An 18,196-nucleotide genomic window follows, 5' to 3' on the forward strand; every position below is an offset into this window, starting at 1 on the left:
TGTTTTGCATTGCATTTTATGAAATGTCATGTTTAGACCTCAGGCCACTATGCTTAAATGTTTCATATCCTAGAGCCTCACTATAGGAGTGACAATGATGGTCACTGCTTAACCTCTTGCTTTACTTACTAAGAAAAATAGATTCAATTTAGAAACCTAAAAACTTGTTATAAATTAATTTTGGCAGGACTTGTCTATGAACAGACCAGGATAAATCTGAACATAATCTGTAGCAGCCACATGTTCTGTGGTTAATTTCTCCTGTCCCCAACCTATCTTGCTAATTTACCTAAATATAATAAATAATATCTATAATATAGATATACATTCATGTAATATACCATATCAATGGCTTTTTGATATTCAAGACAACTTAATTATCAGCGGCCCACACCCAATTAACACTCCAATCAGCTTATAGTATTGGGTACATATATTGTTCAAATGTTAACATGATGCTGTGTTGCTCTAAGGAGGAGAAGGTTTGTTAGGTTTGTGTTGAGAATGACTAAGCTCCTAAGTCCAGGATATTATCCTGTAGTATCTTAATAATCTACTCTGTTTAATAACTAGAGTGTTTGTGTTGTGTTAGCTATGTTTCTTCCAAATGCCATTCATTCAATTGCAGCCTACAAAATGTCACGTAGTCTTGGTAAGTTTTACAAAACAATTCAAATGTATAGTTTGAATTCTTGCACATGCATTAGCCTATACCAATCAGCCACGCTAACTATGTGCCTGTTGCCTGTTAAGAAAGAGCTCAATGGTGATCTTGCATGTTTTCATGGCTTGAATTAAACTTAAACACACTGATAAGACACAACAACAGCATCTAGTTACTGGTTTTGAATATAGGACTAATTAGTACAGTGATCAGAAGGGGAGGGTCTGTTCTGTCATCTTTCCATTTTGTAAGAATCTTGATGGTCCCTCTCCCAGCAACGGTTTCAGCCTCGCCCCCATGTGAATGTTCAGGGTTGACTAAGGACAGACTAAGATCAGGCCCCTTCCAGTCTCAGCTGCTTTTAGAAGTACAGTATATTCTATATATAGTCATTATCCTGTTGAGGTCCCTGACATAGAATGATTTCTATTGCTAGTCCTGCACAGATTGCAGCAATGTTTCACAGAATAGGTAGACTGTTTTCTTTGAAAACTTCATTTTTCTTCTGTGAACACAGATCTGATATGACTTTACAAAAAAGCCTCATTGTGCTCTTGATCTGTCCAAAGGACGGTCTCCATGAAGTATTTTAGAAAACTATCATCTGGGTGTTTTTCTATGGAGGCCACTTCAGTTCAGACAGCAATATATGGTTTGATTGGACACTGTTGTATCTTGACATTTGATGTCAGTTTGTTTCTAGTTTCAAGTTTTCTTTTTACATTTGAACTATTTCTCTGTTCAATCTGAGGACCATTTCCTTCTTGTGGTTGGAGAAATGGAGGTTGGCTACAGGCCAAAGGACTTTAAACATCTTAATAATATTAGTAACTTGGTCACAGAAGACTGAAGCTGCTTGAAGGCTCTTGTTTTTTGTTTGGCAACCATCTATATCAATAGTTTGACATTATTAAATAGGATTTTTGTCCCTGCTGATGGTGAGGGAGGAAGCATTGAGCTTCCAAAATTTGCCCTGGGCAGGATGTTTATTTTAATGATCATGGCTTCACAGTGAGTTCAGCTGTTTGGACAATACATTTCTAATCCTGAATCAACTTTGTTTAAGGTATTGCAAACATTTAGTTTATTGTCTGAATCTTTGAGGGGAAACCCAAATAAGGAATATGCTTTAGTAACTGGAATGTGGAGGCTGCAGTGGTCTCATCCCATGTTTCAGTGTAACGTGCCGATGTCTGCCAAAGTTTACTTTAAAACTAAAGATAGCCTCCTTTGCTGTATTGCTCTGAAAATAATTTCTGTGGGAAGCATTGCACTGGTTGTCAATACACACAAAACATCGCTAGATATAATGACAGATGATGATATACCTGTGTTGCTTGCCTGCTCTGTACTATCTTCAGGTGAATTTGAATTTGATATCTTCTTTTAAAGTATTTATATTTTCATTTTTAAAAGTTTATATCTTTCAAGGCTTTTGATTTTTAAGTCAACTTAGTGTTTAGATGCTGAACATTTTGTCTGTGTGGGTCTAAAAGTTGAACAGAGCCACAGAACCTTGATTGTTTCTAAAGATGGTTTCCCACTCCTGTCCATCAGGTTTGTTGGGTTTATCAGTAGAATCAAGACAAAACTATTAACAGGATTACCAAGAAATCTCAGAAGGATAGGACATGTGCTAAGACAGAACCTATTACATTTTGGCATGATCCCGCTATTTTTTTAATCATTTTCTTTAATATTGCAGATGGGAATATTTTTGACAATTTTCTTTACCAGTGTCCTATGGGCAAAGAGCATGACTTGGTGAAAAAATCATATATTTAAGGTATGATATCTATGATTGTGTGCAGTTTGATGTAGCTTGATTTAATTTGTTGGAGACAATTGGCATTTGAGAGGTACAAGCCTACAGAGTGTTATTCCAGTTTCATAACTTCATATCTGACTCAGAGTCATGTGGAACTGATATGTCCTGATTGCGCTTCACAAGATACACTGTTGCCTCTACTTCTAAGTGCTTGGTCTTTAAATCAGAGTGTTGTTGATTGGTCAGTCACAAAAATTGTCTACTGACGTATTGAGTTATACAAACGTTAAATAAAGCAAAACATCCTTGTTTACCAAGACTCCTATGAATACCTGTTTTCTCCACCCCTTGTTCTGTGCTCTGACTTGGGGATGTGTACTGTGTGGCACCGCCTTTCCCAAAGGCACTGTGTCACACTGATAGTATTTGTATGGGACTGTGTGCAGTTGTCTGCTCCCATGTGTTGTGTTTGGCTGCTCTGTCATCTCAGCTTTTCCATGATGTTTCTGTGAGACCTTTATCTTACATGTTGGGTTTGGGAGTAAACTGAGAGCAGGATGTGGCCACAGCTGAGTGTTAACAAAGATCAAGGTGGAGGCAGCTAAACACAAACACTCACTTTGACATTGACTTATAAAATAAAGATCACTCCTACGCAGGTCGGCTAAGGCAATAGGCGTAATTTCCTGTCACCTTCCAGGAAGAGAGGACATACTGTCTGCTTGATGTCAAGAAGTTCCAAAACCACAGGAGTGGTTCTCTTCGACAGTGCTGGTGATTAGCCCGGCTTTGGCCAGCGCAGCTATGTATCCTACCAGGTGAATGAGATTGATGGCATTCTTAATGGATAGAAAAATGAAACCAAGATGCCATTATAGTGTGTTTAATGAACTTTCATTTAGAACAGTAATGAAATTCACAGTAAACACACATTAAATTGAATTTGTGGCAGCTAGCTAGTTGTTACACAGCCTGAGAGGAAATGCATGACTAATAGTGAAATTTAAATAGTTACATACTCACATGTACAGACTCACACACACTGTACATTCAGTAGGAAACCAGGGCAGAAACAGATTTGATTAGCCTGCAGCTACAGTATGATCTTTATTAATGAAAATTGTGTAAGTTTACAATTTTGTCAAACATAAGCTTAGTATGCTAATGCATAAAACATAAATAGAGGAATCAGGTATGCAAATAAAGCTGATTGTTCATTCACGCTCCTACGTATTCATGAGCACTACGAGGGGCTGAGTCCTCATATTTGCCTCATCTCCTGCGTCGACGGGACCTGGTGCTGGAGGGAGTGTTCGCCATTTCACTGCGGCCAAGCACAGAGCATTCCGTCTTGAGGCACCCACAGGTGTCAATGTGGATGTAGGTGTAGGTGATCTCAGTGTTGTCACGGCAGAAGAGCTGGACCTGCCTCTCAGACGTGGCCAACTCCTGGCAGCAGGAACACATGTGTTGCAAGGATCTCATTTTGGTGGAGTAGCTGAGAGAAGAGAGAAATGCTGGTGTGAGGAAAGTGGAAGGACGGGTGTAATGAAATCAATTTAAATTTAAATTTGAGAATTCAGAGCTGTTTAGACAGCTCATCTTATATTCATACAGGAATTTAGCTAATTCTTTTTCAATCTGTAATTTCAGTTTTCTGTCACTCATAAAAAGCAGTTCATGGTTAGTACCACTGAGCCGGTGAAATGAGTTGTATTCCGGAAGAGTGAGAAAATAATAAAGAGAGAGAAAATAACCCTGATAAGGTCTTGACCTTATTATGTTAAGATTTGGCCCTTCAAATTTAACTCAATGGAATACCTTTTACTATAATTTATTCTTCTTTTTGCCATGGTTGTTTTTGTGAAGCACTTTGTAACCTTGTTTAGATAAGGGCTGTACGAATAAAGTTATTATTATTATTTGTATTAATCTGAAATGTGATATTTGACATTGCCCTTATTTTAAAAAGTGCAGTTACCTTTCTCTCAGGTTCTGGGATGATCATACAGATGCTACACAACTTGGTTACAATAATCTACCTCTTATAGTGATCAATTTGGCCCGGAGTGGTTTCCATTGTATTAAGGGTTCTGCATGACACTGAAAACAAGAAAATTGATGCAAAGGGGACTCACAAGCTGAAGGTACCACACGCTCCACTGCACGATGTGACATTCACCAGGTGTTTGGACTGACAGCCCTTGCTCTCCAGCTGCACAGCAGTGGTGGACACGTTGCATGGACGAACCTTCTTCACACCTGAGGCAGCCAGGAGACATATATTGTAAGGGAATAACATCTCAATTATCCTGTTCTACTCATGTTTTATCTTTACATGTGTGGACAGTGAAGATTATGGTAGAGCACTATGATAACTTCTTTGGCTTTTGTTTTTGCTTTTGCTCTGGACTTATTTTGGTGTATTTGTATTTGCTGTTACAAGTAAAACAAATAATGCTACAGTTTAATGGAACTAAGCAGTAAGAACCTCTCTGAGTTGTCTGTTAATTGCTCTCGATCAACACTAAACTGTATAAAAACGCATGGGCAGATTTGTGAAAATAAGAGGAGGCTCAATATTATGCTTATCTATACCTTTCAAATGCATTCTAAGAGTTGCTTTAAAATGTAATAAGGCATTAATCCTCAGTCATGAAGACACATGCTTGTAAGGCCAGCAGTGTGACTGTCGTTTTTTGTATGAAAGGTTAAATGCTCTAATGTTCATCCTGAGGCTTAGTGTAACCAGAGTGTAAGAACAGTGTGGCCATGTCATTGTTTATGCAGCTATGAAAACCTAATGGAAGCAATACATACAGACATGACAGCATCCATTTGGAGCTATGGTCTCTGTTCCCTGTGTGGAGATAAACAGATTCACATCAGCATTCTGTTGGGGAATGTTTCATTCTGTAAAGATTCACATTAGACAATAGGAGGCAGTTTGTTCGCATATTTAAGAAGCAATGTCATAATGATGATGGGGTGTGTTTGTGTGCGTGTGTGTGTGTGTGTTCAGTCTACCGGTATGCATTCATTGGGGTCGTAGGAAGGACACACAGTCCTGGCCTCAACGGTGATGAACTGATTACCGATCTTTACACACTCAAACTTCACACAGGGGTTCCCAGTGGGGATCCAAGTGGTTCCAGGCTGAGGAATAACATAACAGAATGTTAGTGCACAATATCAGGCAGCACTGCATCAGTTTCACTACCATCTTCATATCTACTCTGTGGACTGATGTTGTTCAGACATCAAGGCACTGACTCTGAGCCAAAAACATTTTAATATGAAGAAACAATGTCACTTCCAACTAGTTAATTGTTAATCACTTTCCAAAATGCAGCATAGTGGAGTTTTTTATTATTATGTTTGCCTCTATTTCAGACAGCGTTTGTTTGATAATCATGTATCAACTTGCAGATTTTCAATCTAAAATATGATACTGATTCTCTTCTCTTATTTATCCTGTGAAAAGCGCACAATCCCTGGAACTATACCAAGAGTGACCTTTTTAAACTCCACATCCATAGGCTTGTTCTATTTCAATCTGCCATTATACTGTATATTATTTTATACTGAAATCACAGAAACTAGAATTACCGCCCTGTGGTTGTATGCCCTCACCAACCAGTGCAGTTTCAGCCTACATACATTTCTTTCTGGACTTATATGAGGGCACCCTGACCTTTACATTTGACCCTTGACCAATAAAATCAAATTAGTTCATTTGTGAGTTCAAGCAAACATTTATACCAAATTTGAAAGGATTTCTTGGAGGTGTTCTTGAGATATCGTGTTCACAAGGCAAAAAAGTTCCTCTGTGAGGTCCCAGCAATCTTGAACCTTGACCACCAAAATCTCACCAGTTCATCCTTCAGTCAAACAAAATGTTTGTACCAAATTTGAAAAGATTCCCTCAAGGCGTTCTTGAGATATTTTGTTCATAAGAATGTGACGGAGGGACAACCTGAAAACATAATGCCTCTGACCACTGGCTATCACCAGTGCGGAGGAATTAATAAAGGTGCACCTGCACAAATTAACACAATGTGATCTGGCAGCCTTATCATTGTATCTAAAAATAAAATTGTATCTCTTTTTCTACTCTTCTCTCTCCAAACACACATACATTGCATGTGCACTCATATACACAAACCTTTAAGGTGTGTGTTTCATTGTTCGACAGCGTCACAAAGCAGCCTGTTTGGACACACTTTCCACAGCACCGACCAGGGACGCTCTGGTAGTCATAACCCTGAGGAGAGACACACAGACAAAAAAACTCACCATACAAAGAAAACAGCAAAATGTAAAAACAGCAAAAAGATCAAGTCTAAATGAGAATAATTGAATTTAATGTTGTGCTTAGTATTCAGTGGATTCACAGTATGGCTCTATCAACAGATTTTCTGTTATTGGTGCACTTCCATATATGTAAGAAATTTAATTGAAGTTATCGATGGATTTACTCATTCAATAATGGCAGAATGGATTTAAACAGCAACTAGAAGACATGGTTCATTACTGTTGAAAGGTTTAAAAAAACTACTAGAAGAGAATGCGGTCAGTGAATCTGCTCATCCATAAATTCACAGAGCGTTCATATGTAAGAATGAACTGATAGAGGGGGGGGAAGAGAGCAGTCTTACCAGAGGGCAGTGTTTGTCACATGGTAGAGGCTGACATTTTATCGAGTGCAGACGGCTGCTGGTGTCTATCTGATCACTACAGGTGCAGTTATCACATGGGTTCATGAGCACTGGTTCTCCAACCTGGATGGACAGAGAGTCGGCATGGTTACAGATACATATGTTTGTAAATGGGGTGGGTAGAACATTAGAAACACTATGCAGTATAGTACAGTCCAATACAACACCACTGTAAACTACAGCTTCAATTATAAACATATGGTTAAAATCACAGTGTCAGTCTAAAACTGATCTTTGTAAAAGGAGAATTTGTCGCTGAGCAGTCGCATTAGATTGCACTATATGTAGCAGGTGTATCTATGAGTGAAGGATTTAGGGAAATCTTTTTGGCGGAAATGGAATATAATATTCAAAATTATGTTTTAATTAGTTTATAATGACCTGACATCTGTGTCCTAAAGCACTTACTAATCTATATATAGTTCATTATATAGTGAGTTCACCATTTTGTAGTGCTGTCTGAATTTAAGTAAAACATTTAATACACTATATAGTGGATTATTTCTTACCAGAATGCATCGGGAAAAATAGTGTACACAATGGTCACTAACCAAGCCATATATACCATCATACAATGCACTCATGGCAGAGAGATGATAGGGTAGTGTAAAATTAACATTAACAAATTTATTGTGGGATTTCCCACAATAAATAATTAATCCTGTGACAATCATGTACTTATCAGTGGAAAGAAAATGCACTAAGTAGTGTTCGAACGCATTTTTTCCTTTTGCCAATGAGTTCACTATATAGTCCTTTACATAGAAGTCCCTATATAGTGGAGTAGGGGATGGTGAGTGAGTGGATGATTTTGGACACAGCTCAGGACTGGGTTCTGTTCCATGGAATGGCAGTAGCTACAGCCCAGAAGAGACAAACCAAATGCTGGCTTTAGTGCTGCTTCTTTTGTGTTTTTCTGATACCCAAAGGCAACTGTAGCTGCTCCTACACACTTGGAAAGGGAGGGTAAGTCTGCAACATGACCACTGGATGCCACTAAATCCTCCACACTGAACATTTAAGTAGCAAATATCATTTGTTATGATATGTTAAAAACATAGTGGTAATTTCAAGACACACACACACAGACGGACACAAAAAAAACAGATGTAGATGTGATATGTCTCACCTCATATTCTTGGTTGTTGACAACACACACATTTGGTTTAAGCTCTGTAAAGGAAAAGGACCAATCATTGAATTCCTTTTGAATGTGCTGCAACAATCACAGTGGCAAAATAACATTCACACACATGAGCACACTCACCGCAGGAGTATTTGACACAGCAGACTCCCTTAACGGTTTTTAGAGTGTGACCAGCAGGACAGGGCGGCACAGAATCAGGGCAGTGCCTCACATCACACTCTGTTCAAAGACACAGATAGATGAGTTCAGAAAGGACTGTTCACACCATCAAATAACAATCCAGGAGATCTGACACTAAAAAACAAGTGCTTATAAAATTCATACAGGCATGAAAACAGGACGATGTGGTCATTTGTCATTTGCTGCACTTTTGTGGTCCATTACAATTACAATATGTACGTCATCAGTCATCTTCATACTATCACATTCATACTTCATACTATCACATGGACCCTATTCTTTTAGTTTTTTCTACTTCACAATCAACAGCAGGAAAGAGTCTACTGGTGGAACATTAATTTACAACAGCTGCATCAGAGGTCTGTCCCACTGTAGTACAAGTTAGTGGACATCTGATAAATACAAAATCAATCCAGAATAAAGTGCTGCTCAGGATGTTTCCCTCAGAATATACTGAGAGAGGCTAAACACAAATACAAATGTATATGTTAAATAAGTAGAATCACTGTGAATTGAGCAGGAAAGCTGTGACTACAGTGTTAAGAGATGCTTCCTTCTTGGTTCTCACTTACCACATTTCTCCTTCTGACAGCAGCCGGTAGTGTCAGTGACCTTGACCTGACCTTCTTGGTCACAGGTGAGTGGTGGCTGCGTTGGACAGGACACATTTCGGCAGGTGACCTGCTTGGAGTCCTCCTCACATATACACTCCTCACAGCCTTCTATCCATGTTGCATTGGCCTGAGAACACAGTGTTTATTTAACTATTCTGGCAGGGACCATGGCACAATCACAGGCCGGTCAAAAGATTATGTAATAATTGAGTGTAGAAAAATGATTTACCTTCACCCATTTTTTGTTTGGCAGCCGACAAATTTCTGTTTGGAGGAAAATAAGTAAGTATACAGTTATTTCCATCATAGACCTCAAGGGCTCAGGTTAATACGTTAATAGTCAATATATCCTCTCTGGAATCAAGTTTGAATTCATTTATTGTGATTTTAAAAATAATATTACCTACTATACTGCCTCTTCATATTGAAAAACATTTGGTTAGCATTGAGCTCATGTTTTAAAGTACATGTCCAAATTCTCTTTTGTTAGTTAAATGACTGTATCTACAAACCAGTGATTTTGATAAAAAATTAATGAGGTTTTGACTTAGTCACAAAAAGCCATCAAGCAGATCACAACATTCATAAGTGCAACACAGCTTTTCGCTGTACAGCCGTGCCATCTCTTCCTACCGCAGTCTGGCACACATTCTTGTGAGTTGGAAGAGAGGAGTAAGCTGCCACTTGTGCAGTAACAACCCTCCAGCTTCCCGTCTGTCATGGCACTGAACTCATTGACAGTGTCTATGAATTTCTTGTTGTACCTGGCAGACACAACAGTATACAGTGTGAGGCAGCACATTCATAAATCAATAAAAAGTGATTATTGCAATGGGCAAAAATAAATTGGAAGTAAACTGATATACCAGGAATCACAGGTAGGCTCCACCAGAGGGCCACATGCCTTATACACTTTGGGACTTGGACATTTAAATTCTATGAGGAGAAGGCAAGACAAGATTTTTTTAAGAAGAGGTCATTGCTGTGATGTCATTGGTGATTTTCTTTTTTGTGTGTAATTGTGCTTGACATAAATATTGCATATTTGATTTGCATACCACAGAGTCCTTTCGTGGCATTCCTCCAGTCAATACATAGTCCAACATCGGCACAGGCTTCAGCGTAGGATTTTAAGCTACTGCAGCCAATGTGATGAATGTGCATGTGGCAAACATCAAACTCACAGCCCTCAACAAATGGACTGTAGTCGATGATCTTGTGGCAAGCTTCAAACACACTGGAGATTTATAGAAAGAGGACACAAACTGAATGCATCACCTCTTGGCATTACACAGGCATGCCAAGATGTAAAAGTTTGGACATTCATTTAATTTATATTTGCTTGTAAGGCTTTACACAGGACATTTATATTTCCATCCAGAGGTGTGTGTAATTACTCGTATAATACACCAATACAAAAACATGTAAATTAAAGAATATGTAAATTATAAAATTTACAACAGAGAATTAACATTAACTGATGATTTAACCAGATGTTAGAGATGACTGGTGCATTTCTGACACTTGTTTCCATTTTCTTCCTACCTGCTCTTGATTATCTCACAGATGGTGGTATTACAGGTATTTGGCGTTGGTGTTGGTAGGGGCTGAACTGGAGGTTCACAGTGACTGTTGTTACTGTGCCACTTGTGCGCCATATGAGGACACGAAGGATCGATTTTCCCACTGGGCAACATGCAGTCATCTGTCCGGTTGTTGTCACATGTGCCTAGAGAAATCCTCATCATTAGTAATTGGTAAAACATTGATACAACTCAAACTCAAGTGTTGTCTTCTTGCTGAATCACAAGGATTATGTAATAAAAAAAATTATATGAGCTCTTTTTTCCCCCAACAATGAATCATACTGAAGATGTGTCAAATAGGTAGAATCGGTTTGTTGAAATTATCACAAAACTACAACTGTCATCTCGCTTAATTTAGACTTACCACATTGTCCCTGAGTGTTGCCACCAAATTCACTGTAGGGCAGGGAGATGCTGAATATGAGCCCTGAGAAGGTGACCTTGGCATGAATTTTCGGGATGACGAGCACTGTATCAATACCGGTGGTGACTATGCGGAAGTCATCCTTCTGATATGCAGGACTTACAGGCTTGTCATTCACAGAAATCTAAAACAAATGCATAAAGAAGTGAATGTCACAAATAACCCTTCTATAACCCACCCATTTTTTCGATGCATTTACTCTATATTGTATGAAATCCCCTCTTTGGATGCTTTTAAAAATTAGGATCAGGTCAGTTATGGCAACTTAGCAAGTCCAAACCTATGGTTGCATTTGCACTGAAGGTTTGAATAATACATTTTGTATGTTAATGGTGCCATTTGATTACCTGGTTTGTGAAAATGCCCTTAATATCCTTCTGTGTAATAAAGATCTTGAAGCTTTTGTAGAAGACAGTGATGGATTGAGGACAGGACAAGTCATCAAGTGAATTGCAGTAGACGTTATCGATCATAACGCTGAAGTTGTATTTAGGCAGGATCTCTTTCACCAGCCAGTAGGAGCAGTTGCCTTGAAAAGCATAGTATGTTCCATCGAAGGTGACATAATGGGGGTCTCCCCAACCATAGCATATACCTGAATAGGATGAAGATATTACATTTTAAAAATAAGATTTCAAGTCATCTGAAATGATCTAATACACAACATCCATTGTTAAAAATAAGATTATAAGATAGTGTAAGTCAAATCAAATAACTACGTCACTAGTTCAAAATCTACCATATATTGAACTTAAAAATGTTGCGAACTGGGAACAAAGTGAAGTCGTACAGACTTACATTGGCATTCGTAGTGGGAGCAACATTCATCATCATTCTTCACTTCGATAGCAGGGAAGGTATTTGCACATACTAGAGGCTCCAGAGTTGGACATTGTGTGTGTTTATAGGTCACAGAGCCATTATCACATATTCCTACACTACAGTTCTTTCCCTTCCAAGTTTCGCCATTCTGTGAGGAGAATCATAGGTTGGAATTAAAGAAAAAAGGAGGGGGTGGTATTCCCATAGAATACAAAATTATTTATTGATGCTTATAGCAGTTCAACAAATGCATTAAAAAAAGTATGTGCATGAACAAAGTGGAAATAAAGAATCACCTCTCTTGGGGGAGTTTCGTCATTGCAATCTCTCCCAGATGCAGCACACTTGTAGTGTTTCTGCACTACATGACAGTTCTCATCGCAGTACCCCAGGTAACAGTGGCCATCATGGTCTGTCTCATTGTAGACTATGGAACCTGCAAATGAGGCGCAAGAATATTCCTGAAAACGTTCTGTCACGTATTTGAAAGCATGAATTAAACATGCATAACACAGAGTGATATACTGAATATACTGATATACAGTAAACATACACTCAGTCACACTGACACAAGTGTCCCAATGACAGATGAAGGAGCTTAACACTATTTCTATATGACTAATATGAAGACACTTGTGCTTTTAAAATTCTGCTTGTAAATGACCAGCTGGGATAAAATGTAAGAGTAATGCTGCAAAAAAAAAATGTTGTGCCTCGAGATTACGTACAAAGTAAATGCAAAGACAAGAAACAAGCAATTCAAGGATGTCACAAATGTTGAGCTACTTCAGGCAGTTAAGCTGCACTGCTTTACTTCCTCCATACAGAACCATACACACCCTCACAATATGCAAATGTTTCCCATCTCTCCTTTGGCTTTTCAATAACTCTGCTGCCCTAAGTTGCTGCCAGTCAATTAACCACCCTAGCATCCACCTACAGACTCTGACAGGGGGGTCAAAAATATTTTTTCTTTACTACAAATCTCTATGTAATCATATCCGGGGAAGTGATGAGGTCGCCGCCTAGATGCAAAAACTCTTAACGATGTTTTGCTGCTTTAATATTCATTTCAGCTGTTACTTGTCTGTCTGAAATTGTAAAAAAGTCAATGGTGTTTCCAGATCATCCATAGCATTTATATGTATGTCAAACCAAAGGTGAAAAAAGCACAGTAAAACAGTGCATCAACCTGCAAATATATCAACACACCCACTCACTAACTGTGGATTTTCTAGACATTTTGCTGCTGTTTTCTCATACAGGCTCATTCTTTACTAGGGTGCTGGCAGGAAAGGCTCTGGAAAAGGTCCAGAGCAACTGAATCAGAAATTTGCATTTTCTTCTCTCTTCAGGGAAATATGTTCAGTGTATGTCTTATACCTGTACATGGTCAAAGTTCAACCAGAGAGTCAATTTATTACATATCAAGACAGTTCATAGAAGCCACTCAACTTCCTTTTATCTTAGATCTTTCTGATTGTCTTGATTTCAATATTTAACTGCACGACCAGTCTAGTCAGTCTAGTTATTTATCAAATAGAGTTGTGCTAATTCAAGTCATTTCTGCCTGAGTAAGGGTTATGAAAAGCTATATACCAAAATTAGGTTGGTGAATAAACCAAAGCAATAAGCCAAAATGTATGGTAGAAACCACAATGGTGTATACCATCAATATTTCTCACATGGAATGCAAAGTTTAGAAAAGGTGTGCCTTTAGTAATTAGAACTTACCACTGCTGAACTTTGTACCATTATGAAAGCAATGGCAAATCAGTGGCAGTGTAACTGGTAGTGTAACTGGTTGAGTTCTTCCTGTCACCACAATTGTGGTAGGTGTTTGTGTAGAAGGTCCTGTTGTAGGTGCCATTGTGGTGGTAGTTGTTTCTGTGGTGGTTGAAGTAGTTGTTGGTGGCTGAGTTGTTGTTGTCGTTTCAGTAGTGGTAGTAGGAGTTGTGGTCGTAGTAGTAGTTGTTGGTGGCTGAGTTGTTGTTGCAGTTGTGGTTGAAGTAGTAGCAGGTATAGTACTTGGTTTTACAGTAGAAGGCGTTGGACACTCACAACATTTGAATTTAATCTCATAATCAAAACACTCTTGCTGAAGTCCTTGTTGTTTGTTGTTGCATATAAGACCCACATTCTTATTGCAAGTCACAGCTTGTCCCACATTGGAGATGGCAAGATGGGGGTAAATAATGGCTCTGCACTGGACTTCTTCTGGAGCTGAGCAAATGTGATAACCAGCAGAGATTACTTTCTGGATGGATTCATCATCCCCACCACTAGGGCCTGGTGTGGGCTCACCAAGATTGATCCAATTTGACCAAACACATTTCATATCATGTCCCCCAGGGCATGGTCCAGCTGTAGGTGCCCTGGTGGTGGTAGTTGTTTCTGTGGTGGTTGAAGTAGTTGTTGTAATTGGCCGAGTTGTTGTTTCAGTTGTAGTAGTTGGGGTTGTGGTCGTAGTAGTAGATGTTGGTGGCTGAGTTGTTGTTGCAGTTGTGGTAGTAGGTGTTGCGGTTGAAGTAGTAGCAGGTATAGTACTTGGTTTTACAGTAGAAGGTGTTGGACACTCACAACATTTGAATTTAATCTCATAATCAAAACACTCTTGCTGAAGTCCTTGTTGTTTGTTGTTGCATATAAGACCCACATTCTTATTGCAAGTCACAGCTTGTCCCACATTGGAGATGGCAAGATGGGGGTAAATAATGGCTCTGCACTGGACTTCTTCTGGGGCTGAGCATATGTGATAACCAGCAGAGATTACTTTCTGGATAGATTCATCATCCCCACCACTAGGGCCTGGTGTGGGCTCACCAAGATTGATCCAATTTGACCAAACACATTTCATATGATGTCCCCCAGGGCATGGTCCAGCTGTAGGTGCCCTGGTGGTGGTAGTTGTTTCAGTGGAGGTTGAAGTAGTTGTTGTAATTGGCCGAGTTGTTGTTTCAGTTGTAGTAGTAGGGGTGGTGGTCGTAGTAGTAGTTGTTGGTGGCTGAGTTGTTGTTGCAGTTGTGGTAGTAGGTGTTGCGGTTGAAGTAGTAGCAGGTATAGTAGTTGGTTTTATAGTAGAAGGTGTTGGACACTCACAACATTTGAATTTAATCTCATAATCAAAACACTCTTGCTGAAGTCCTTGTTGTTTGTTGTTGCATATAAGACCCACATTCTTATTGCAAGTCACAGCTTGTCCCACATTGGAGATGGCAAGATAGGGGTAAATAATGGCTCTGCACTGGACTTCTTCTGGAGCTGAGCAAATGTGATAACCAGCAGAGATTACTTTCTGGATGGATTCATCATCCCCACCACTAGGGCCTGGTGTGGGCTCACCAAGATTGATCCAATTTGACCAAACACATTTCATATCAGGTCCCCCAGGGCATGGTCCAGCTGTAGGTGCCCTGGTGGTGGTAGTTGTTTCAGTGTTGGTTGAAGTAGTTGTTGTAATTGGCCGAGTTGTTGTTTCAGTTGTAGTAGTTGGGGTGGTGGTCGTAGTAGTAGTTGTTGGTGGCTGAGTTGTTGTTGCAGTTGTGGTAGTAGGTGTTGCGGTTGAAGTAGTAGCAGGTATAGTACTTGGTTTTACAGTAGAAGGTGTTGGACACTCACAACATTTGAATTTAATCTCATAATCAAAACACTCTTGCTGAAGTCCTTGTTGTTTGTTGTTGCATATAAAACCCACATTCTTATTGCAAGTCACAGCTTGTCCCACATTGGAGATGGCAAGATGGGGGTAAATAATGGCTCTGCACTGGACTTCTTCTGGAGCTGAGCAAATGTGATAACCAGCAGAGATTACTTTCTGGATGGATTCATCATCCCCACCACTAGGGCCTGGTGTGGGCTCACCAAGATTGATCCAATTTGACCAAACACATTTCATATCAGGTCCCCAGGGCATGGTCAGCTGTAGGTGCCTGGTGGTGGTAGTTGTTTCAGTGTGTGAGATGAGGGTGGTGGTCGTAGTAGTAGTTGTTGGTGGCTGAGTTGTTGTTGCAGTTGTGGTAGTAGGTGTTGCGGTTGAAGTAGTAGCAGGTATAGTACTTGGTTTTACAGTAGAAGGTGTTGGACACTCACAACATTTGAATTTAATCTCATAATCAAAACACCTTGCTGAAGTCCTTGTTTTGTTGTTGCATATAAACCCACATTCTTATTGCAAGTCACAGCTTGTCCCATTGAGATGGCAAGATGGGGGTAAATAATGGCTCTGCACTGACTTCTTCTGGAGCTGAGCAAATGTGATAACCAGCAGAGATTACTTCTGGATGGATTCATCATCCACCACTAGGCCTGTGTGGGCTCACCAGATTTGGGTTACGTACCAAGATTGATCAATTTGACCAAACACATTTCATATGATCCCCAGGGCATGGTCCAGCTGTAGGTGCCCTGGTGGTGGTAGTTGTTTCAGTGGTGGTCGTAGTAGTAGTTGGTGGCTGAGTTGTTGTTGCAGTTGTGGTAGTAGGTGTTGCGGTTGAAGTAGTAGCAGGTATAGTACTTGGTTTTACAGTAGAAGGTGTTGGACACTCACAACATTTGAATTTAATCTCATAATCAAAACACTCTTGCTGAAGTCCTTGTTGTTTGTTGTTGCATATAAAACCCACATTCTTATTGCAAGTCACAGCTTGTCCCACATTGGAGATGGCAAGATGGGGGTAAATAATGGCTCTGCACTGGACTTCTTCTGGAGCTGAGCAAATGTGATAACCAGCAGAGATTACTTTCTGGATGGATTCATCATCCCCACCACTAGGGCCTGGTGTGGGCTCACCAAGATTGATCCAATTTGACCAAACACATTTCATATCATGTCCCCCAGGGCATGGTCCAGCTGTAGGTGCCCTGGTGGTGGTAGTTGTTTCAGTGGTGGTCGTAGTAGTAGTTGTTGGTGGCTGAGTTGTTGTTGCAGTTGTGGTAGTAGGTGTTGCGGTTGAAGTAGTAGCAGGTATAGTACTTGGTTTTACAGTAGAAGGTGTTGGACACTCACAACATTTGAATTTAATCTCATAATCAAAACACTCTTGCTGAAGTCCTTGTTGTTTGTTGTTGCATATAAGACCCACATTCTTATTGCAAGTCACAGCTTGTCCCACATTGGAGATGGCAAGATGGGGGTAAATAATGGCTCTGCACTGGACTTCTTCTGGAGCTGAGCAAATGTGATAACCAGCAGAGATTACTTTCTGGATGGATTCATCATCCCCACCACTAGGGCCTGGTGTGGGCTCACCAAGATTGATCCAATTTGACCAAACACATTTCATATCATGTCCCCCAGGGCATGGTCCAGCTGTAGGTGCCCTGGTGGTGGTAGTTGTTTCAGTGGTGGTTGAAGTAGTTGTTGTAATTGGCCGAGTTGTTGTTTCAGTTGTAGGAGTAGGGTGGTGGTCGTAGTAGTAGTTGTTGGTGGCTGAGTTGTTGTTGCAGTTGTGGTAGTAGGTGTTGCGGTTGAAGTAGTAGCAGGTATAGTACTTGGTTTTACAGTAGAAGGTGTTGGACACTCACAACATTTGAATTTAATCTCATAATCAAAACACTCTTGCTGAAGTCCTTGTTGTTTGTTGTTGCATATAAACCCACATTCTTATTGCAAGTCACAGCTTGTCCCACATTGGAGATGGCAAGATGGGGGTAAATAATGGCTCTGCACTGGACTTCTTCTGGAGCTGAGCAAATGTGATAACCAGCAGAGATTACTTTCTGGATGGATTCATCATCCCACCACTAGGGCCTGGTGTGGGCTCACCAAGATTGATCCAATTTGACCAAACACATTTCATATCATGTCCCCCAGGGCATGGTCAGCTGTAGGTGCCCTGGTGGTGGTAGTTGTTTCAGTGGAGGTTGAAGTAGTTGTTGTAATTGGCCGAGTTGTTGTTTCAGTTGTAGGAGTAGGGGTGGTGGTCGTAGTAGTAGTTGTTGGTGGCTGAGTTGTTGTTGCAGTTGTGGTAGTAGGTGTTGTGGTTGAAGTAGTAGCAGGTATAGTACTTGGTTTTACAGTAGAAGGTGTTGGACACTCACAACATTTGAATTTAATCTCATAATCAAAACACTCTTGCTGAAGTCCTTGTTGTTTGTTGTTGCATAAAAACCCACATTCTTATTGCAAGTCACAGCTTGTCCACATTGGAGATGGCAAGATGGGGGTAAATAATGGCTCTGCACTGGACTTCTTCTGGAGCTGAGCAAATGTGATAACCAGCAGAGATTACTTTCTGGATGGATTCATCATCCCACCACTAGGGCCTGGTGTGG

At 40.0% G+C, this 18,196-nt stretch overlaps 1 protein-coding gene across 1 annotated transcript in view; it reads right to left on the reverse strand.

Annotated features, from left to right (window-relative positions):
- Positions 1 to 3,385: 3,385 nt before the first annotated feature.
- The window catches only part of LOC118109289 (mucin-5AC-like), a 43,316-nt gene continuing 28,505 nt past the window's right edge, over positions 3,386 to 18,196 (reverse strand). The window contains 23 exon segments of the mRNA XM_047340296.1: positions 3,386 to 3,930; positions 4,571 to 4,694; positions 5,253 to 5,292; positions 5,460 to 5,588; positions 6,598 to 6,696; positions 7,091 to 7,213; positions 8,280 to 8,323; positions 8,418 to 8,516; positions 9,050 to 9,218; positions 9,321 to 9,355; positions 9,725 to 9,855; positions 9,958 to 10,027; positions 10,150 to 10,328; positions 10,637 to 10,820; positions 11,042 to 11,225; positions 11,449 to 11,696; positions 11,900 to 12,071; positions 12,220 to 12,359; positions 13,658 to 15,917; positions 17,122 to 17,324; positions 17,327 to 17,524; positions 17,592 to 17,607; positions 17,757 to 17,928. Of these exon segments, the coding sequence (XP_047196252.1) occupies positions 3,705 to 3,930; positions 4,571 to 4,694; positions 5,253 to 5,292; positions 5,460 to 5,588; positions 6,598 to 6,696; positions 7,091 to 7,213; positions 8,280 to 8,323; positions 8,418 to 8,516; positions 9,050 to 9,218; positions 9,321 to 9,355; positions 9,725 to 9,855; positions 9,958 to 10,027; positions 10,150 to 10,328; positions 10,637 to 10,820; positions 11,042 to 11,225; positions 11,449 to 11,696; positions 11,900 to 12,071; positions 12,220 to 12,359; positions 13,658 to 15,917; positions 17,122 to 17,324; positions 17,327 to 17,524; positions 17,592 to 17,607; positions 17,757 to 17,928 (5,245 nt within the window). The 3' untranslated portion in view covers positions 3,386 to 3,704.

Source organism: Hippoglossus stenolepis, chromosome 1, assembly GCF_022539355.2.
Source record: "Hippoglossus stenolepis isolate QCI-W04-F060 chromosome 1, HSTE1.2, whole genome shotgun sequence".
In the NCBI taxonomy this organism is placed as follows: domain Eukaryota; kingdom Metazoa; phylum Chordata; class Actinopteri; order Pleuronectiformes; family Pleuronectidae; genus Hippoglossus; species Hippoglossus stenolepis.